The following is a 19,430-nucleotide window of genomic DNA, read 5'->3' on the forward strand; positions in this document are numbered from 1 at the left end:
TGGCTAAATGATAGGTCTCAAAATGTATTTGTAAAGGGGGATCATCATCAAATGGGTTTTCTATTGGGGTACGGCAGGGACTGGTTGTTGGCCCTACGTCTATTTAACATTTTTACTAATGACCTGGAAGAAAACCTTGCTAAAAAGGTTTGCAGGGGGAGTGGTAAATAATGAAGAGGACACATCATTGATACAGAGCAATCTGGATTGCTTGGTAAACTGGGCGCAGGCTAACAATATGTGTTTTAATATGAATAAATGTAATTGTATACATCTTGGAGCAAAGAATGTAGACCATATTGTCACAACGGGGGACTCTATTCTGAGAAGCAGTGATTCTGAAAAAGATTTGGGGGTCATGGTGGATAATCAGCTGAACGTGAGCTCCCATACGATGCTGTGGACAAAAAGGCTAATGCAATCCTTGGATGCATAAACTGGAGTAGAGAGGTTATTTTAGCTCTGTATTGTGCACTGGTGCAACCGCCGCTGGAATACTGTGTTCAGTTCTGGTGTTTATAATTCCAGGAGGATATTGGTAAATTCAAGAGAATTCAGAGAAGACCCAGGAAAATGATTAAAGGATTGGAAAACATGTCCTATGATGATAGACTCAAGGAACTCTATTTATTTAATAAAAAGAAAAGGAGTACTTGTGGCACCTTAGAGACTACCACGGCTGCTACTCTGAAACCTATTTATTTAATGTAACAAAGAGAAGGTTAAGGGGTCCCTTAATTACAGTCGGTAATTATCTACACGGGGAACAAACATTTAATAATGGACTCTTCAATCTATCAGAAAAGTATAACATGATCCAATGGCTGGAAGATGAAGCTAGATAAATTCAGACTCTTAATAAGGCATAATTTTTTAACAGTAGGAGTAATTAACCACCGGAACAACTTACCAAGGGTGGTGGTGAATTCTCCATCACTGGTAATTTTTAAATCAAGATTGGATGTTTTCCTAAAAGATGTGCTCTAGGAATTATTGTGGGGAAGTTCTATGACCTGTGTTACCCAGGAGATCAGACTAGATGGTTACAGGAGTCCCTTCTGGCCTTGGAATCTATTAGCGGAACTGTTCCGAACATCTGAAACCTTGTTTCAACTACAGATTAAATTAATAAAATTTTGGGGCATTTCTATTAATATAGCTCTCTAAATTAAAACTATAAGTGGTTCCATTATAGTCAGACTTGCATATTTGTTGAGGATATTGGTACTAAAAAGGCATGTTATTCTGAGACTTGCATCTTGCTGTTTTTGATCATGTATTATGTTTTTGTATGCCCATTAATGAATGTTTTTGCTACAGAAGCTACTGTTTCTTTAATGTAGCACTGTGTTTTGAAATGTGCTCCAGATTCAAGTTGTTTAGCAATTACACAAATCCAAATGAGACCACAGGGTTGTAATTTTAATTTTCCTCTGTTCTTGCTTAGCTTTTATTGCTTTGTGAAATTGCAGCATTTAAAATAACCAAACAAGTACCCTTGCAAAATATTGTAGTGGATGTCAGTCCAGTCTCATAAGCTGATCAGACTTTTATTCAGTTCTCTACTTTAGAAACTGATTTCTGTTTGGAATTATGTATACACTTGTAAATGTTTCTGTTCAGTTACTTGAAAAATGGAAGTGAATTGTGAATCTTAAGATAAATGCAAACTGCTTAGCAAAATCATCTACATGGAAATATTTCCAAGTAGGAATGCCTTTATTAAGTGTAACTTAGAAAACAAACTTTCAAATACAACAGGTATGTCTCAAGTAACAGCCACTCAGGCTGAAAACACTTCAGCAATATTCATTCAAGATAAATGCAACTTACTATTAGATAAACTGTGAGTTAGTAAAATACATGTTTTGAAGTGAAACACTTTTAGACCTAAAAAGACAGACTTGTCCCTACTGTAACTCTGTTGTCTTGAATGAAGCTTAAACCAGAGATAACTTTTGCTCAAAAGCTCTAGGTAGAAAGGATGGAGACTAAGAATATCCTCCACGCAACCCTACCTCCTTTTTAAAGCCAAGAAACTTCACATCCTAAACATTTCTGGTAATCTACAGTATGTATTTGCAAATATTGTGATACTGGTTTATATAACAAAATCTATTTTCCCGAGTTCTTGCTGGGCTATGTGGTCAAAGGGTTTAGTGGATGATGAGAGAGTCTGTTTTGATGGTGGATTGGGAAAAGTTTAATTGTGGAGTTTGGATGTGTGGTGTTAAATACTGTAAGCATTCCTAGAGATATGATTGTTTTAAATAGTTCTAAATAAAATTGTACATATTTTTCCTCTTTTTCCCCTTTGCACAACCCACATATTGTTGTAATATTAGATTGGTTAAAAACTTCTGAGTTAGTAATTTAGCAAGGTGGTTCTTTGAGTGATTGAACATGTCCATTCCACTGTAGATGTTTGTGCACAGCAGTGTGCAGATGTGAGAGTTTTTACCCTTGTTTTTACCCATTGGGGCAGCCTCTGCAGTCTCTCACACACCACACAGGCATAAAGCGCTGAGATGCCACTGATACCCTCTTCTCCTAAGGTGTTTGAGGCTGCAAGAGAGTTGTTAAACCTCTCAGTGCCACGGTCACCATCAGTTAAAGAGACTCATTCAGCACTGGCACCCAAGGTACCACCTTGAACACCTTCATCTCTGCACCTGGGTCCCAATTGAGCTGGTACCATCTAGGGCAGGGGTGGGTAAACCATGGCCCACAGGCCGGATCCAGCCCACCAGCCGTTTTAAACTGGCCCTCGGCTCCCGCTGGGGAGTGGGGTCTGGGGCTTGCCCCACTCCAGTGCTCCAGCTGGGGCGCAGGGTTGGGGGCTGCTCCACGCAGCTCCCAGAAGCAGCGGAATGACCCCGCTCCAGCTGGGGAGCAGGGTCAGAGGCTGCTCCACGTGGTTCCTGGAAGCAGTGGCATGGCCCCCCTCCAGCTCCTACACGTAGGAGCAGCCAGGGGGCTCCGCTCTGCACGCTGCCCCCACCTCAAACGCCGCCCCCACAGCTCCCATTAGCCGGGAACCGCAGCCAATGGGAGCTGCAGGGGCAGTGCCTGCAGACAGGGTAGCATGCAGAGCCACCTGGCCATACCTCCGCATAGGAGCCAGAGAAGGGACATGCTGCTGCTTCCGGGAGCCGCTTGAATCATAGAATCATAGAATATCAGGGTTGGAAGGGACCTCGGGAGGTCATCTAGTCCAACCCCCTGCTCAAAGCAGGACCAATCCCCAAATAAATCATCCCAGCCAGGGCTTTGTCAAGCCTGACCTTAAAAACTTCTAAGGAAGGAGATTCCACCACCTCCCTAGGTAACGCATTCCAGTGTTTCACCACCCTCCTAGTGAAAAAGTTTTTCCTAATATCCAACCTAAACCTCCCCCACTGCAACTTGAGACCATTACTCCTTGTTCTGTCATCTGCTACCACTGAGAACAGTCTAGATCCATCCTCTTTGGAACCCCCTTTCAGGTAGTTGAAAGCCGCTATAAAATCCCCCCTCATTCTTCCTCAGACTAAACAATCCCAGTTCCCTCAGCCTCTCCTCATAAGTCATGTGTTCCAGTCCCCTAATCATTTTTGTTGCCCTCCACTGGATGTTTTCCAATTTTTCCACATCCTTCTTGTAGTGTGGGGCCCAAAACTGGACACAGTACTCCAGATGAGGCCTCACCAATGTCAAATAGAGGGGAACGATAACGTCCCTCGATCTGCTGGCAATACCCCTACTTATACATCCCAAAATGTCTTTGGCCTTCTTGCCAACAAGGGCACACTGACTCATATCCAGCTTCTCGTCCACTGTAACCCTTAGGTCCTTTTCTGCACAACTGCTGCCTAGCCATTCGGTCCCTAGTCTGTAGCGGTGCATGGGATTCTTCCGTCCTAAGTGCAGGACTCTGCACTTGACCTTGTTGATCCTCATAAGATTTCTTTTGGCCCAATCCTCTAATTTGTCTAGGTCCCTCTGTATCCTAGCCCTACCCTCCAGCGTATCTACCTCTCCTCCCAGTTTAGGGTCATCTGCAAACTTGCTGAGGGTGCAATCCATACCATCCTCCAGATCATTAACGAAGATACTGAACAAAACCGGCCCCAGAACTGAACCTTGGGGCACTCCACTTGATACTGGCTGCTAACTGGACATGGAGCCATTGATCACTATCCGTTGAGCCCGACAATCTAGCCAACTTTCTATCCACCGTATAGTCCATTCATCCAGCCCATACTTCTTTAACTTGCTGGCAAGAATACTGTGGGAGACTGTGTCAAAAGCTTTGCTAAAGTCAAGGAACAACATGTCCACTGCTTTCCTCTCATCCACAGAGCCAGTTATCTCGTCATAGAAGGCAATTAGTTTAGTCAGGCATGACTTTCCCTTAGTGAATCCATGCTGACTGTTCCTGATCACTTTCCTCTCCTCTAAGTGCTTCAGAATTGATTCCTTGAGGACCTGCTCCATGATTTTTCCAGGGACTGAGGTGAGGCTGACTGGCCTGTAGTTCCCAGGATCCTCCTTCCCTTTTTTAAAGATGGAGGTAAGTGCCACCCAGCGCCTGCACCCCTGAGCCTCTCCCCGTGCCCCAACTCCCTGCCCCAGCCCTGATCCCCCTCCCACCCTCCAAACCCCTTGATCCCAGCCCGGAGCACCCTCCTGCACCCCAGACCCACCCCAGAGCCTGCACCCCCAGCCGGAGCCCTCACCTCCCCCCCGCTGCACCCCACACCCCCACCCCAGCCCTGAGCTTCTTCCCACACCCTGAACTCCTCATTTCTGGCCTCACCCTGGAGCCCACACATCCCACACCTCAGCCCCAATTTTCTGAAGATTCATGGCCCACCATACAATTTCTATTCCCAGATGTGGCCCTTGGGCCAAAAGCTTCACCCACCCCTGTTCGAGGGGAAAGCCACAGATGATCTCCTTGGCTCCCCTTTCTTCAGAGTCAGCCTTCTTCACTAGTATTGATGGGTACGGCACCAACATACTAACAAGAAGCTTCTTCTTCATCAAACTCCTAGCCGGTCCCATCCGAGGGGATATGTCACCTGCCTGCCCTGGTTTCAGCCTCAGTTCCAGCTGTGACCTTTGGGCTATGCATAGTTGGGGACCAGGCTGCACCAGTGGCCCTTTTGGAACCATGGGGCTTCCTCTCTCAATCAAGAGTATCCCCATGGCCACATCAGCTGGCTCCAACTTCTGGGCATCAGGAGCATTAACACCTCAAACACCATAGTGTTGGTACCAAGCCCAGCACCAAGCAGTCAGGATCCCTCTCACGAACAGCTGCAAAAGGAGCAGGAACTGGATCAGCCTCCGGTACCATTGGCAGCCTCGTTCTCATCCCCTGATAAGCCAATTGTGGTAGAGCCTATTTCTTCATCTCCTGATGATTTTAAGGCTCATCTGGAGTTGTTGAGGAGGATGGCTATCACCCTTGATATCCACCCAGAGGACATCCAGGAAAAATCCCACAAACTGGTGGACATTCTGACATCTGCAGCTCTGGCTAGAATAGCCTCATGTATCAGTAAAACTATCTTAGATCCTACCTAAGCACTCTGGCAGACTCACTTCCCTGCCTCCAACTGCAAAAAGAGGGGAGAGATGGTATTATGTCCCCTTCCAGGGGTTCGCACACCTATGTAACCATCCTCCTCCAGGCTCCCTTGTAGTGGCAGCAGCCAGTGTAAAAGAAAGATAGGGCACCAATGCCAAAAAATAAAGAGGACAAGAAGCTGAACTTATTTGGAAGGAAGCTTTATTCCACAGGTGAATTACAGCTTCATCCTGCAAACCAGCAAGCTTTGCTGAGGCACTACGATTTCATCCTGTGATGGGATGTTAGATGGAGTGGGATCTGAGTTACTACAGAGAATTCTTTCCTGGGTATCTGGCTGGTGAATCTTGTCCATATGCTCAGGGTTTAGCTGATCGCCATATTTGGGGTGGGAAAGGAATTTTCCTCCAGGGCAGATTGGAAGTGGCCCTGGAGGTTTTTCGCCTTCTTCTGTAGCATGGGCCATGGATCACTTGCTGGAGGATTCTGTGCTCCTTGAAGTCTTTAAACCACAATTTGAGGACTTCAATAGCTCAGACATAGGTGAGACGTTTTTCGCAGGAGTGGGTGGGTGAGATTCTGTGGCCTGCGTTGTGCAGGAGGTCAGACTAGATGATCATAATGGTCCCTTCTGACCTTAATATCTATGAATCTATATGCTTTGAAGTTCAAAGACAAACTTCCAGATGAGGTGAAACAAGAGTTCCAGCCTCTCATAGTGGAGGGAACGTTTGTTGCCGGAACAACTCTGCAGGCAGGTCTCAATGCAGCAAATTCTGCAGTGCACCACCTGACCTCTGCTATCATGATGCTATCGTTCTGGTTACACTCTTCTGGCCTCTTTCCAGATGTGTAACATACAGTCCAGGACCTACCTTATGAAGCACCATTGTCCTTCACAGAAAAGACAGATGAGACTCTGTGAAGTTAACACCCCAGCAAAGAGGTGGAAGGGGTTTCATTCTTCTCAGTTCCAGTGTTTTCAGGGATTTGCCCCTTGACCCCAAGTCCTACCAAGGAGAAGGAGCAGAGGTTACAAACGATGACCACCACTGCCTCTGCTTCTACAGCCACCAGTTCAGCGAGGCTGGCAGCAGCATCTTCCAAGAGCTCATTTTGATGGGTGGATTGAGAGCAGTCCACCACATACAAGAGTGCCATCTTTTTCTTTTCCAGCTTTTTCAAACTGCCTGTCCCACTTCTGTTGTGCTTGGGCCCACATCCCAACAGATTGGTGAGTTCTAAGCATGGTGGCAGTGAGATATACATTCCATTTTATTTCTGCCTCTAACCCCCTTCCCTGCCCTTCCCCATCTCTCTTCAGGGACCCCTCCCAAGAGACAGTATTACTCCAAGAGATATAATCACTTCATCTTGTAAGAGCTATAGAGGAGGTTCATCCTTCCTGATCCCGAAGGTAAAAGGGGTCTCACACCTATTTTAGATCTAAGGCAGCTAAACAAGTTCCTAAAAATAATCGAAATTCCGGATGGTCAATCTAGCTTCTATTATTTCTTCTCTGGAGCCAGGGGGACAGGTACACTGCCTTTGACGTAAAGGATGCCTACTTTCACATGGCAGTTCATCAGAGCCACAGAAAAATTCTGAGATTCTTTGTCAGTGGAAACCTTTATCAGTTCACAGTCCGCCCCTTTGGTCTCTTGGCGGCTCCAAAGTGTATGGTGGTGGTAGCACCATTCCTCCAGAGGTTAAGGGTCTTGGTACCATTCCCTGATTGATAAGAAGTTGATCCAGGGTGCTAGCCGTTTAGCTTGCATGGCGTTCCTTTCTCACATCCAAGTAGGAAGCGGCATATTGTTGCTGACTGACAATATGACTACCATGTTTTATGTAAACAAGCAGGAAGGAGCCCGATCCTCACTATTCTATCAGGAAGCAATCTGGCTCTGGGACTTGTGTATCAGTAACTATACTTCTGAAAGTAGCTCATGTCCCAGGGACTCAGAATATAATGGCAGATCGACTGAGCAAGGTTGATCACCATGAGTGGTCCCTTTACCCAGTCATAGCAAGGTTATTTTTTTAGCTCTGGGGGGCAGGACACAACCCAGGTTTGTTGACCGATGCTTTTCTACTGCTGTGGTCAGAAGATCTGCAGTACACTTTTCTGCCAATCCCTCTTTTGCCCAGAGTTGTCTACCAGGCAAGCAGGACAAGGCCTGTCTTATACTGATTGCCCCAGCGTGGCCCCGTCAGTACTGGTTTTCACAGCTCTTGGACCTCTCAATCAGTCCCCACTGTTACTCACACTTCATGCAGACCTATTTTTGGAGAATCACGGACGCCTCCTCCATCCCAGCTTTCAGGCCCTGGAGACTTCAGGGTTAACGTTGGCAAATGAGTCCAGCTCTGGAAAGGTGCAGGAGGTAGTGCTGACTAGTAGAAAACCATCAATGAGGTCAACTTACCTTGAGAAGTAAAATAAGTTTTTCACCTGGTCGAGGCTAAAAGGGGTCTCCCCTTGTCCAACACATTCTGAATAGAAGCAAGAATATCTTTTTTGTGTTTGAATAATCAAGGATTGGCAATTAGCTCAATCAGGGTATACCTAGCAGCTATATTGGCATTTCCCCTTCCTGTGGATAATCACTCCCTTTTTTCCAACCTGATCGCAGTAAGATTTTTAAAGGGTTTGGGCAGACCATTTCCACACATACAGAGCTCTCTTCCACCATGGAGCCTGAATCTAGTCATAACAAAACTGATGGATTCCCCCCCTTTGAACCTCTACAGACCTGCTCTCTGTTGCACCTTTCAATGAAGATAGCATTTTTAGTAGCTATTACATTGGTCAGGAGAGAAGGGAAATTGAGGGCATTACTAAAGGTAAAAACTCTCCAACAATTATGCATTGGAGCGCGCAAACACCTACAGTGGAATGGACATGTGCAACACATCTCGAACAACAGTTATAGAAAGGTTAGTAACTGTTTTATTTATAATATTTTTTATGGTAGCCCTACTTAGTTAATTAAATCCAGCCACCTGATTTCATTCCCTCAACAATAGGCTCACATTAATTACACACCGTGTTTATATAAAGTGATCCTTCTCTTTTTTGCAGCTCTTTGCAAAAAGCAAACCTCCGAAAGGTCTTTACATCTATGGAGATGTAGGTAAGTTTCAGTAAAGATTTCATTGGAAGTTTTGGCTAAATGAGGGTTTCACAGAGTTTCCATTTAAGAGGGAGCAGGATCCAGTGCACCTGTGACTGATTGCCTGCTGCCTACCTGGGTTTAAGGGAAGGAATCTGGCCCTTACAAAGGGGAAGGTAGCAACAAGGGAAGGACTGCTACCCATGAATCTCTCTCAGCCCGGAAAGGCAGGGAAAAGGTGCTAGAAGGGTTCCTGAAGAAAGCTGTTGGGGTAGCTGTTGAGAGCCCAGAAACATAACCCCAAGAAAGGATGGCTTTGCCACCCTCTGAACCTGAGGGAAGAGAAAAAAGCCCAGGGAGACTTTACTTGGAGTCTGGGAAAAAGAGACTTTATTTTAAGTTTATTTTAACTTAATAAAGTAGAACCCCAGGATAGGTATTTTGTCTTATAACTTTTGGACTGTGTGGAATTCTTAAGGGATGCTGAGAGTAGGGGAAACTGAGGCAGGGCCACACTTGACCAGCAGGGGATGCTACAGGACAGGCATGCCCTTCTACAGAGGACTTACTCAAGTTCTAATGTAGCCTTTAATGTCAAAGGTTTTTTATTTTTTGTATAACAAGTTACTATTTTAATTAACTTTTCATACTTGTTTCTTTTAGAATATGGAATGGTATTAAGTATAGATCCAGTTGCTGTATATGGAGTGGCGTGCATTAATGTATTTCTGTTTGTGACATGTTATTTCCTAAATAACCAATATTTAACAACATGTGTAAAGTAAGAAGAAGGAGGCAGAGAGATGAAGATTTTATTCTAGTCATGTCAATGTACCATGAAAATGCCTTGACTCAGAATAAGAAAATATTTGGAATATTTCAGATGGAGACAATAGGGCCACTTGTTGGCTCCAAATGTTATACTTTATTTTTTCAGAATTTGTCCTTGATAAAGTGAAATACAACTTTCCTCCTAGCTCTTTTAACATAAAATATAATCTCTCTTCCCAAACAAGCAAGCTTTTTACTGTTCAGCTGAAGAGTGTAGTTTCATTAGTTCAAAGCTAATGAACAATCATTACTGTAATCAGTACATACTGTTTTTAAATTAACTACCTGTTGAGTCTATTTGTTTTTTATTTGAAGGCACAGGAAAGACAATGGTGATGGACATGTTTTATTCTCATATAGAAGTAGAGAAGAAAAAGAGAGTCCATTTTCATGGTTTCATGCTAGATGTACACAAAAGTAAGTGCAAATACTCTGACATTTACATGAGTCTCATTGAGTGTATAATCTATAACAGTGGTTCTCAAACTTCTTTTTTGTGGACCACTTGAAAATTGCTGAGGGTCTCGGCGGACCACTTAATGATCTTTCTAAATGTTGTTTGTACCATTAGCTAACTATTGTAAAGCGCTTTGGATAAAAGCGCTATATAAAAAAAACTTAACAATTAACTTTTTTGTTCGACAAGTAAAAGCACACAACTCATATTTTAATATCAGTAGTCTTACCTTTCTAATGCAATGGATGTGCTCTCTCTCCCCCAACACGGCAGCCCCCGAGCTGGGGCTGGAAAGGAGGTGGGGTCTCTCCCTCTCTCCCCCAACACGGCAGCCCCTGAGCTGAGGCTGGGAAGAAGGGCCATCTCGCCGCAGCCCTGGAGCTGCGGAAAGTTGCTTCTTTCTCTGGCTGCCGCAGCCCTGCACATCCCAAATCCGCCCCCCCCCCCCCCCCCGCGCGGCTCCACTAACTAGACGGGTGGCTCTTCATTCTCTTGTGTGCAGCCACCCAGGTGCACACCTTAGAGGGAACTATCCACAGAGCACCTGAATGGAGCTCGCAGACCACTGATGGTCCATGGACCACAGCTTGAGAACCTCTGATCTATAAAGCAACCCTGGTTTATTCTTCTTAGCATATGAGCCAATTTCACTTTCTTTTACATAAGTAATCAAAAATACATTTTATAAGCATTGTTAGAATCTTCTGTTATTCCAGTATAGCTATTAATAGCTACAATATCCAATATTAATAGGAATATCCACTCAAAAGATAATGTAGTGTGAGATGTATGTGAAATCAGATGTATATTCAAGATTAATTTACCCCTTAACTAAACACCCATAATTTATCAATTAACTTACACTCCATTTGGAAGAAGTTATATGCTAATAGTGAATTTTATATTGACTGAGATAAATAATGTGATGGTGTCCCAAAGGTATAGTTTATGTAAAAGCTACAGTTAAATTATTTGATACTTATTTGGCATCTGTGTTCAGTTGAGGGTACAACGATTTAAGAAAGAAAACAAACAAAGTTAAGTTTGGAAAATAAGATGAGGAAGGGTTAGGGGTTGGGATATCTTCCATGTCCAGGAAACATAACTTTACACATATGAAAAGGAATGTTAGGAGAGGACAGGAATCCGTTATTCTCAGTGAGAACTTGAGCTCTAAGAACAGGTAGCAGTGAAAAAAGCTTCTGCAAAGGGTTATGTAATTGCCATTACTTGAGTTATTTAGGGCTATACTAGCTATATGTCTGCTAGGAACAACTTAAGAATAACTAAAGCGATTTTGCAAAATTTCAGGAAGGTGGACGAGATGACCTAATTAAAAAAAATCTGTCAAGATCTGTGTATGCCTTACTAAAGAATCATGTTATTTCATTCATTGCCACCCTCATTTTTCCTCTTTCCTTTCCCACCCTCTGAGTGGACATTTTTCTAGCCAATGTACCTTTTATGTTGCAAAGATCAGATTGGGTATTTAACATAATAAGAACAGATATACTGGGTCAGACAAATTGTCCATATAGCCCAGCATCCTGTCTCTGACAGTGGCCGGAACCAGATGCTTCAGAAGGAATGAACAGAAAGAGCAATTTAGAATGACCCATCCCTGTCATCCAGTCCCAGCTTCTGCACTTGGAGGTTTAGGGACACCTAAGCATGGGGTTATGTCCCTGACCATCTTGGCTAATAGTCACTGATGGACCTATCTGCCATTAACTTATCTAATTCTTCTTCTTTGAGTGAGTGCTTATGTCCATTCCATTGTAGGTGTGTGTGCTCGCCACGTGCACTGGTGCCGGAAGTTTTTTCCTCAGTGGTATCTGTAGGGGACCAGCTCTGGTGCTCTCTGGAGTGGCGTGCATATGCACCAGTATAAGGAGCGCTGCCAGCCCCCTTCCTCCCTCAGTTCCTTCTTATTGCCAGTGACAGTGCTGGAACGCTCCCCTTGATATAGCACAGGGATGGGCAGACTACGGCCCATGGGCCACATCCGGCCCTTCAGCCGATTTAATGTGGCCCTTGAGCTCCCGCTGGAGAGCAGGGTCTGGGGCTTGTCCCGCTCCCACACTCCAACCCGGGAGCGGGGTTGGTGGCCACTCCATGCGTGCCTGCCATAGCTCTGTGTGGCTCCCGGAAGCAGCAGCATGTCCTTTCTCCGGTTCCTATGTTTAGGGGCAGCCAGGGGGCTCCACGCGCTGCCCCCACCCAAAGCGCCGCCCCTGCAGCTCTCAATGGCTGGGAGCTGCAGGGGCGGTGCCTGTGGATGGGGCAGTGTGCTGAGTCACCTGGCCGCGCCTTTGTGTAGGACCCGGAGGGGGGACGTGCTGCTGCTTCCGGGAGCTGCTTGAGGTAAGTACCGACCGGAGCCTGCACCCCTGAGTCCCCCACCCTGCCCCACCCCTGCCCCCTCCCTCCATCCAAACCCCTCGATCCCAGCCTGGAGCACCCTCCTCCACCTCAAACCCCTCATCCCCAGACTCATCCCAGAGCCTGCACCCCCAGCCCGGAGTCCCCTCCCGCACCCTGAAACCCTCATTTCTGGCCCCATCCCAGCGCCCACGGCCCCAGCCAGAGCCCTACCCCCGCCCCTCGTGCCCCTGCCCCAGCCCTGATCCCCCTCCCGCCCACCAAACCCCTCCTTCCTAGCCTGGAGCACCCTCCTACACCCCAAATCCCTCATCCCCAGCCCCAACCCAGAGCCTGCACCTCCATCCGAAGCCCTCACCTCCTCCCAACCCCAACTTCATGAGCATTCATGGCCTGCCATACAATTTCCATACCCAGATGTGGCTCTCGGGCCAAAAAGTTTGCCCACCCTGCTCTGGCAAGTGGTTTCTCTTTCTCTTTGAACTTTTATTGTGTAAATAGTTGTAGATAGTCATCAGTTCCTAATAGTGTTAGCGTACTTAGTTATTCATAGTCCCCCAAGGGACTTTGCCCAAGAACAGGGAATGCCCGGCTCCCCGGGCTTCAAGCCCTGCTGTAAGAAGTCCATGCCAATCAGCAATCCACATCTTAGTTGTCTGAAGTGTCTGGGTGAGTCCCACATTTGTGAAAAGTGCCATATCTGCAAGGGATTCAAGCCCTGGATCAGAACGGAGAGAGACATCAGATATAGGTGTCACCAAGGCCAACAGCCTACAGCAGGGGCTCATTCAGGCTTGACCCATGCCCATCCCAAAACCAGGCAATCATTTTGAGGGGACACTCGAGAGCAAACTCCCAGCCTGCAACCAGGATCTGTCTCACCCTTTATTTTCCCACTGTTTGTTACCTTTACTCCCCGCTTGGACCGCCATAACTACGGACTGCTGGGTCCTCAATACAGTGGCATCGGGGTATACCCTCCAATTTTGTTCTTTCCCACCCTCCCTTCCCTGTCTCTTTTCAGGGACCCTTCTCACAAGCAACTGCTCGCCCAGGAGGTGCAAGCCCTTCTGCGGCTGGGGGCCGTGGAGGAAGTTCCCGCAGAACGAAGAGGGAAATATCTTTACTCCTGATATTTTCTCATTCTGAAGGTCAAAGGGGGCCTATGCTCCATCCTGGACTTGAGACCTCAAGAAATATCTCAAGAAGGTGAAGTTCCTCATGGTCTCCCTGGCCTCCATCATCCCCTCACTGGATCCTGAGATTGGTATACTGCCCTTGACCTAAAAGATGTTTACTTTCACATCTCAATATTTCCCGGACAGAAGAGATTTCTATGGTTTGTTGTCAGTCAGGCACATTACCAGTTCACAGCGCTCCTGTTCGGCATAGCGACAGCATCAAGAGTGTTTACAAAGTGCATGGCAGTAGTCGCAGCTTACCTCAGGTGTCGGGTGGGGGGGGTCCAAATCAATCTCTATCTGGATGACTGGCTCATCAAGGGCCGCTCCAAAGGGCAGGTGCAGCACAGTATGGAGGTGCTATGAGCCACTTGTCACGCCCTGGGCCTGTTGATAAATGAACAAAAATCAACATTGGTCCCTGTTCAGAGGATAGAGTTCATCGGAGCAGTCGTCGACTCTACCCAAGCCAGAGCATTCTTCCCACAAGCCAGGTTCAGAGCAATGTCAGATCTGATTGCCCAAGTCACTGCGCACCCGCTCACCAAATAGATTCATAGTTATTTAGGTCAGAAGGGATCTTGGGTCTGTCTCAGACTCCTAGTTCGGCACACAAGATTGCGACTGAGGCCCCTTCAAATATGACTGTTGTCAGTCTATTCCTCAGCCAGACACCGCTTGGATAGGCTCCTCACGATACCGCCTCAGGTACTCACCTCTCTCTAATGGTGGTGCAATCCAAATTCGGTGATGAAAGGGGTTCTGTTTGTGGCTCCACGGCCCACAGTGTCCCTGGTGTCAGATGCATCTGACCTCAGCTGGGGAGCATACCTCGGTTCCCTCAAAACTCAAGGACTATGGTCGCGGGAGGAGCTGTCACTTCACGTAAACTTCGGAGAGCTCAGGACCATTTGCGTGGCGTGCAAGGTGTTCCTTCCCCGTCTATCTGAGTGGTGCAGGTACTGACAGACAACACTGCCTCCATGTTCTACATCAACAGACAAGGGGGAGCCCGGTCTTGGTTACCGGAAGATTTGAATTCAATTATATTAAACTAATGATGTGCTCTAAAATAATGCTTTTAATTTAAAACCTTTTCTTATTAACTATTTAAATCGGTAACCAAGGTTGTGGCCTGCCCTAAAGGAATTGCCAGGGAAAGCTGCAGCTAGCTTGCTTTCCCTTGAAAGGACACAGATACAGCCCTCTGATCAAGAATAGACAGGTAAGCAGTAAATCTTTGAAAACAAAATAATATTTATTTAGAATGAGTGATCACAGTAAAAGATTAGAGATGGATATAAAGTATTGTAGGAACAAATATGATAAAGGTTACAGTTGCAGGAGTGAAACGGCGTGGCAAATAAAGACGCAACACTACAATAACACTTTCAATATCACTATAACAGATAATAGAGCAATATAATCATTCACTTAATACTCTGTATCTTATAACAATATAACAATTAAGCATATAATATATATCAATTAAACATATATTTAATACTTAACTAGTTACACTAACATCCAATAAGTGCTGATCAGGCAGTTATTGAATGGGTAGGGGAAGATCTCTCTCAGACCACAGACATCCAGCTTTATTGGGAGGCAAAATCCATACACTCCTTGATAACTTACATTCTTCCAATCAGATTCCCTCTGATTCATCTATTGGTCTTTCTGCTCCGTCAATAAGCGCTGTCTGCTTCTGCTGTCTGCTTCCTGCTGCTAAGAAAGCCATTGCCGTGGCGACCTTAGAATTCTGTGGTTGCTGCTGCTTCTTAGGTGGAACCCCAAAGCCTAACAAGCCTCCACCCAAAGCTGCCTAGTTTCTTCTGCTGCCATTGATATTGTTTCTCAGGTGGCTTCTTCTGTGCAAGCATCTTCTTCCTTGCAGGTGTCTTCTCTCTTCCAGGACCCCAGACCCACTTATAGGGTTTAGTCTGTCGGCTGTCGGTCTTGTACACTATTTGTTCTCCCAAGCTCAGCCAATCAGCTTCCAACTTTTCTTAGCTCCAACCTTGATAGGTAGCTCCTTTCAATGGGGTTTTGCTGAGTCATTCCCCATAGGAGGCTGATACTGTCTCCTGATTGCATCATCCCTAATCAGTTTTATGGGCCCTCTATGTGTTCCTATGGAGTCTTTCACCACAGTACATCATCCTATAGCCACCATTTCTGGATTTTCTAAATGTAAACTACTATTAATTTCTATTTAATTAAAACCTTATTCTTAAAACTAATCACTACTCTAAGCATCCCAAAGGGTCCTGACGCTATCACCACCCTTTTTATATCCAATTAAACAAGTTATAATTTTTCCGAAATTTAAACCTCTTCTGAGGTTTTTCTGTAAACCTTCAATTTAAAGTGATATAAGGCTTTTTAGGCAACAGAGGCAAAATCTTTCATCACATCATCTGTCCTGTGTCAAGAAGCTCTGAGCCACTTATGCATCCAGTATGCTATCCACCTGGAAGCCTTGCACCTCCCCGGCATACGGAACATGCTGGCAGATCGCCTCAGCAGGTCCTTCTTCTCTCACCACAAGTGGTCCCTCTACTCGGAGGTTGCCAGATGCTCTTCCAAAGGTGGGGAGCTCCCCAAATGGACCTGTTTGTCACCAGACAGAACAGAAAATGGCATCAATTCTGCTCGTTACAAGGCCTCGACAGCGGTTCACTGTCAGATGCCTTCCGTCTGTCGTGGTTAGAGGTCTCATGTATGCCTTTCCGCCAATCCCACTGATCAGCAGGGTCCTTTCCAAGATCAAGAGGGACAAGGCGCGAGTCATTATGATTGCCCTGGCCTGGCGTTACCAGCATTGGTTTGGCAGTCTCATGGACTTGGCAGCGGCAGCACCGTGGACTCTTCCCGTATGTCCGGACCCACTTTCTCAGGATCACTGCTGCACCTGAACTTCACCTCTCTCCACCTCACAGAGTGGATGTTGCATGACCGAGCCCCGAGGAGCTGGCCTGCTCCAGTCAGGTCCAGCAGGTTCTTCTGGAAAGCAGAAAGTCCTCTACTAGAGCTACTTACCTTTCAAAGTGGAAGCGCTTCTCCTGCTCGGCTTCAGAGTGAAATATCTACCCTGTTACTGCCTCTTTACAATCCATCCTGACTACCTCCTGCATTTAACGTGCCAAGGCCTTGCCTTTTCATCAATCAATGTGCACTTGGCGGCCATATCAGCCTTTCATCTGCACGTCCAGGGACGATCAGTATTCTCACATAAGATGACTGTCAGGTTCCTCAAAGGCCTCTAGAGGCTGTTTCCTCCGTTCTGGGATCCGGTTTCCCATTGGGATTTCTAGTCCTTTCCAGGCTTACCGGTCCTCCTTTTGAGCCTCTAGCTGTCTCTCGCACCTGTCATGGAAGGTCTCATTCCTTGTAGCCATTACTTCGGTGAGGTGAGTCTCCGAGATTAACGCCCTCACTTCGGAGGCCCCGTATATGGTGTTCTACAAGGACAAGGTTCAGCTGCAGCCCCATCCAGCCTTCCTGCTGAAGATGGTGTCGCACTTCCATGTCAACCAGGATATCTTCCTCCCAGTGTTCTATCCAAAGATGCACGCAACCAACGAGGAGAGACACCTGCACACTCTAGTTGTCAGGTGTGCCCTAGCTTTCTTCTTGGAGCACACCAAGCCCTTCCGCAGATCGGCTCAGCTCTTTATTGCAAGAGCTGACAGGATGAAGGGCCTTCCGGTGTCCTCTCAGAGGATTTCAAACTGCATCCTCACTTGTTACAAGTTGGTGCAGGCTGTGCCTCCACTGATAGTGAAGGCTTACTCTACTAGGCTCAGGCGCCAGCTGCCTTCCTGGCACAAGTCCCTATCCAGGACATCTACAGGGCTGCGACGTGATCTTCAGTGCAAACGTTCACCACGCATTATGCCATTACCCAGCAGGCCAGAGATGACGCTAGATTTGGCAGAGCTGTGTTGCAATCGACACATCTATGAATTCCTGCCTACCTCCAGAGGTACTGCTTGGGAGTCACCTACAATGGAATGGACATGAGCAAGCACTCGAAGAAAAAACGGTTACTAACCTTTTGTAACTGTTGTTCTTCAAGTTTGTTGGTCATGTCCATTCCATGACCCACCCTCCTTCCCCTCTGTCGGAGTTCTGGCAAGGAGGAACTGAGGGAGGGAGATGGCCAGCGGAGCCCCTTTTACCAGCGCATATGTGTGCTACTCCAGAGGGCACCAGAGCCAGTCCCCTATGGATACCACTGAGGAACAAACTTCAGGCACCAGTGCATGTGGCGAGCACACACACCTACAATGGACTGGACATAAGCAACGCATCTCGAAGAACAACAATTACAAACGGTTAGTAATTTTTTTTAACCCAGTTTATTTAGTCTCCTCTTTTCCAATGAGAGTTTCCCTAAACTGTTTCTTAAAACTTAACCTCTTCATTTATAAAATATTAAGATCTGCCTTCTTTGGGACCCTATGCTTCACCTACTCCAAGACAGCAATTGCTTTCTGTGATACATGACCAATTTTGCACTTGGTGGTGATCCATATTCTGGAAATCTAATGGATACATTCTGCAGTGACAACAGGCCCGCTGACAGCAATTACGGGCCCCAGGGCTGGGCCTGGGGCAGAAGTGACGAATCTGTCACTTCTGGGACTGCCTGTCACTTCCAGGACTGACGAACTGGCCAGTCGCGCAAAGCGCGGGGCCTGGAGCAGTCGTGTGTGCCTAGGAGCCGTGCAGCCCGCCCACGTGATTTAAAAGGGCCCGGGCCCTTGGGCAATTGCCCCACTTGCACCCCTTGTAGGTGGGCCAGAGTGACAATATCTCTTGTTATCTGTGTGTTCCTTTATGTCTACTAGTAATAAAGCTAACCTCCCATCACAGGGCCTTTCTTTTCCTAATGTTCACTTTATCTTAAATACATACATAGAGTACAATCTCTAACACCTTATCGTACATTTTTTTACTGTAATACTTGTTTTGTACCATCTTTGCATCTTAGTCAGTTTTCCTTTTTTTAAAACCATAGGGATTGGTTTCTCTGAGTTGATTTTTTCCCTGCTATTTCAGAGTTTGACTACAGGTTGTAAACATACTTTAGGGAAATGGAATGTGCAGTGTTTTGCAGCTGACTTCTAAATGCTTTAAGGGTTCTGATTATTAGAGCATAGACTAGGAGAGAGTGGGTATAATTTTGAAGAAATGCAACTGAATCAAGGTCATAAATTTGAAGCAAGACAAAATGATAGAGTACCAATTACAATATCAAAGTTTTTTGAAACAATGGTAGGATAGATGCACCATTTTAAAAAAGTATGTAACAGAAGGCATCCGTGGGGCTACAGTACAATACTTTACTTTATTTGTAAACAAGAAAACACAGATTGCTGACTCTGTGAGGCTTTAGCAGTTTGCTTTAAAGGGTTGAAAAATTACCGAGTGTGCCTTTTAAAATCATAATGCATGTGATTTTTGTATTTCTGTATCTAAACTACATATGTGTGTATTATTGCTTTATATGTTCCACAGAGTTAAATGCAGCACTTCCACTGTTTCTTTTTCTGTTTTATTCACTACAGGAATACATCGTCTTAAACAGAGCTTGCCTAAAAGGAAGCCAGGACTAATGGCCAAGTCATATGATCCAATAGCCCCTATAGCTGAGGAAATAAGTGAGGGGGCCTGTCTCTTGTGTTTTGATGAATTTCAAGTAAGTAATTAATTAGAGAGAGTTTCCTGGCTTCAATAAAACATTTAAAGTATTGTTTGATCTTTTACCTTAAATATAATACCCTTTGTTGTTAGTATAGTATTCAAGTTACTAGCCCATGGTGAACTGTAGAAGATAAAAGTTCAGAAATAGAAAGAGTTTCCAAGACTGTGAAGAAAAT

At 45.7% G+C, this 19,430-nt stretch overlaps 1 protein-coding gene across 3 annotated transcripts in view; it reads left to right on the plus strand.

Moving 5' to 3' along the window:
* The window catches only part of AFG1L (AFG1 like ATPase), a 135,545-nt gene that overhangs the window by 39,305 nt on the left and 76,810 nt on the right, over window positions 1-19,430 (plus strand). For all 3 annotated transcript variants that reach the window (XM_075126624.1, XM_048844860.2, XM_075126625.1), the window contains 3 exons: window positions 8,661-8,712; window positions 9,838-9,939; window positions 19,119-19,249. In XM_075126624.1, coding sequence (XP_074982725.1) covers window positions 8,661-8,712; window positions 9,838-9,939; window positions 19,119-19,249 — 285 coding nt within the window. The remainder of the gene's footprint in view (window positions 1-8,660; window positions 8,713-9,837; window positions 9,940-19,118; window positions 19,250-19,430) is intronic.

This window comes from Caretta caretta, chromosome 3, assembly GCF_965140235.1.
Source record: "Caretta caretta isolate rCarCar2 chromosome 3, rCarCar1.hap1, whole genome shotgun sequence".
NCBI lineage: Eukaryota > Metazoa > Chordata > Testudines > Cheloniidae > Caretta > Caretta caretta.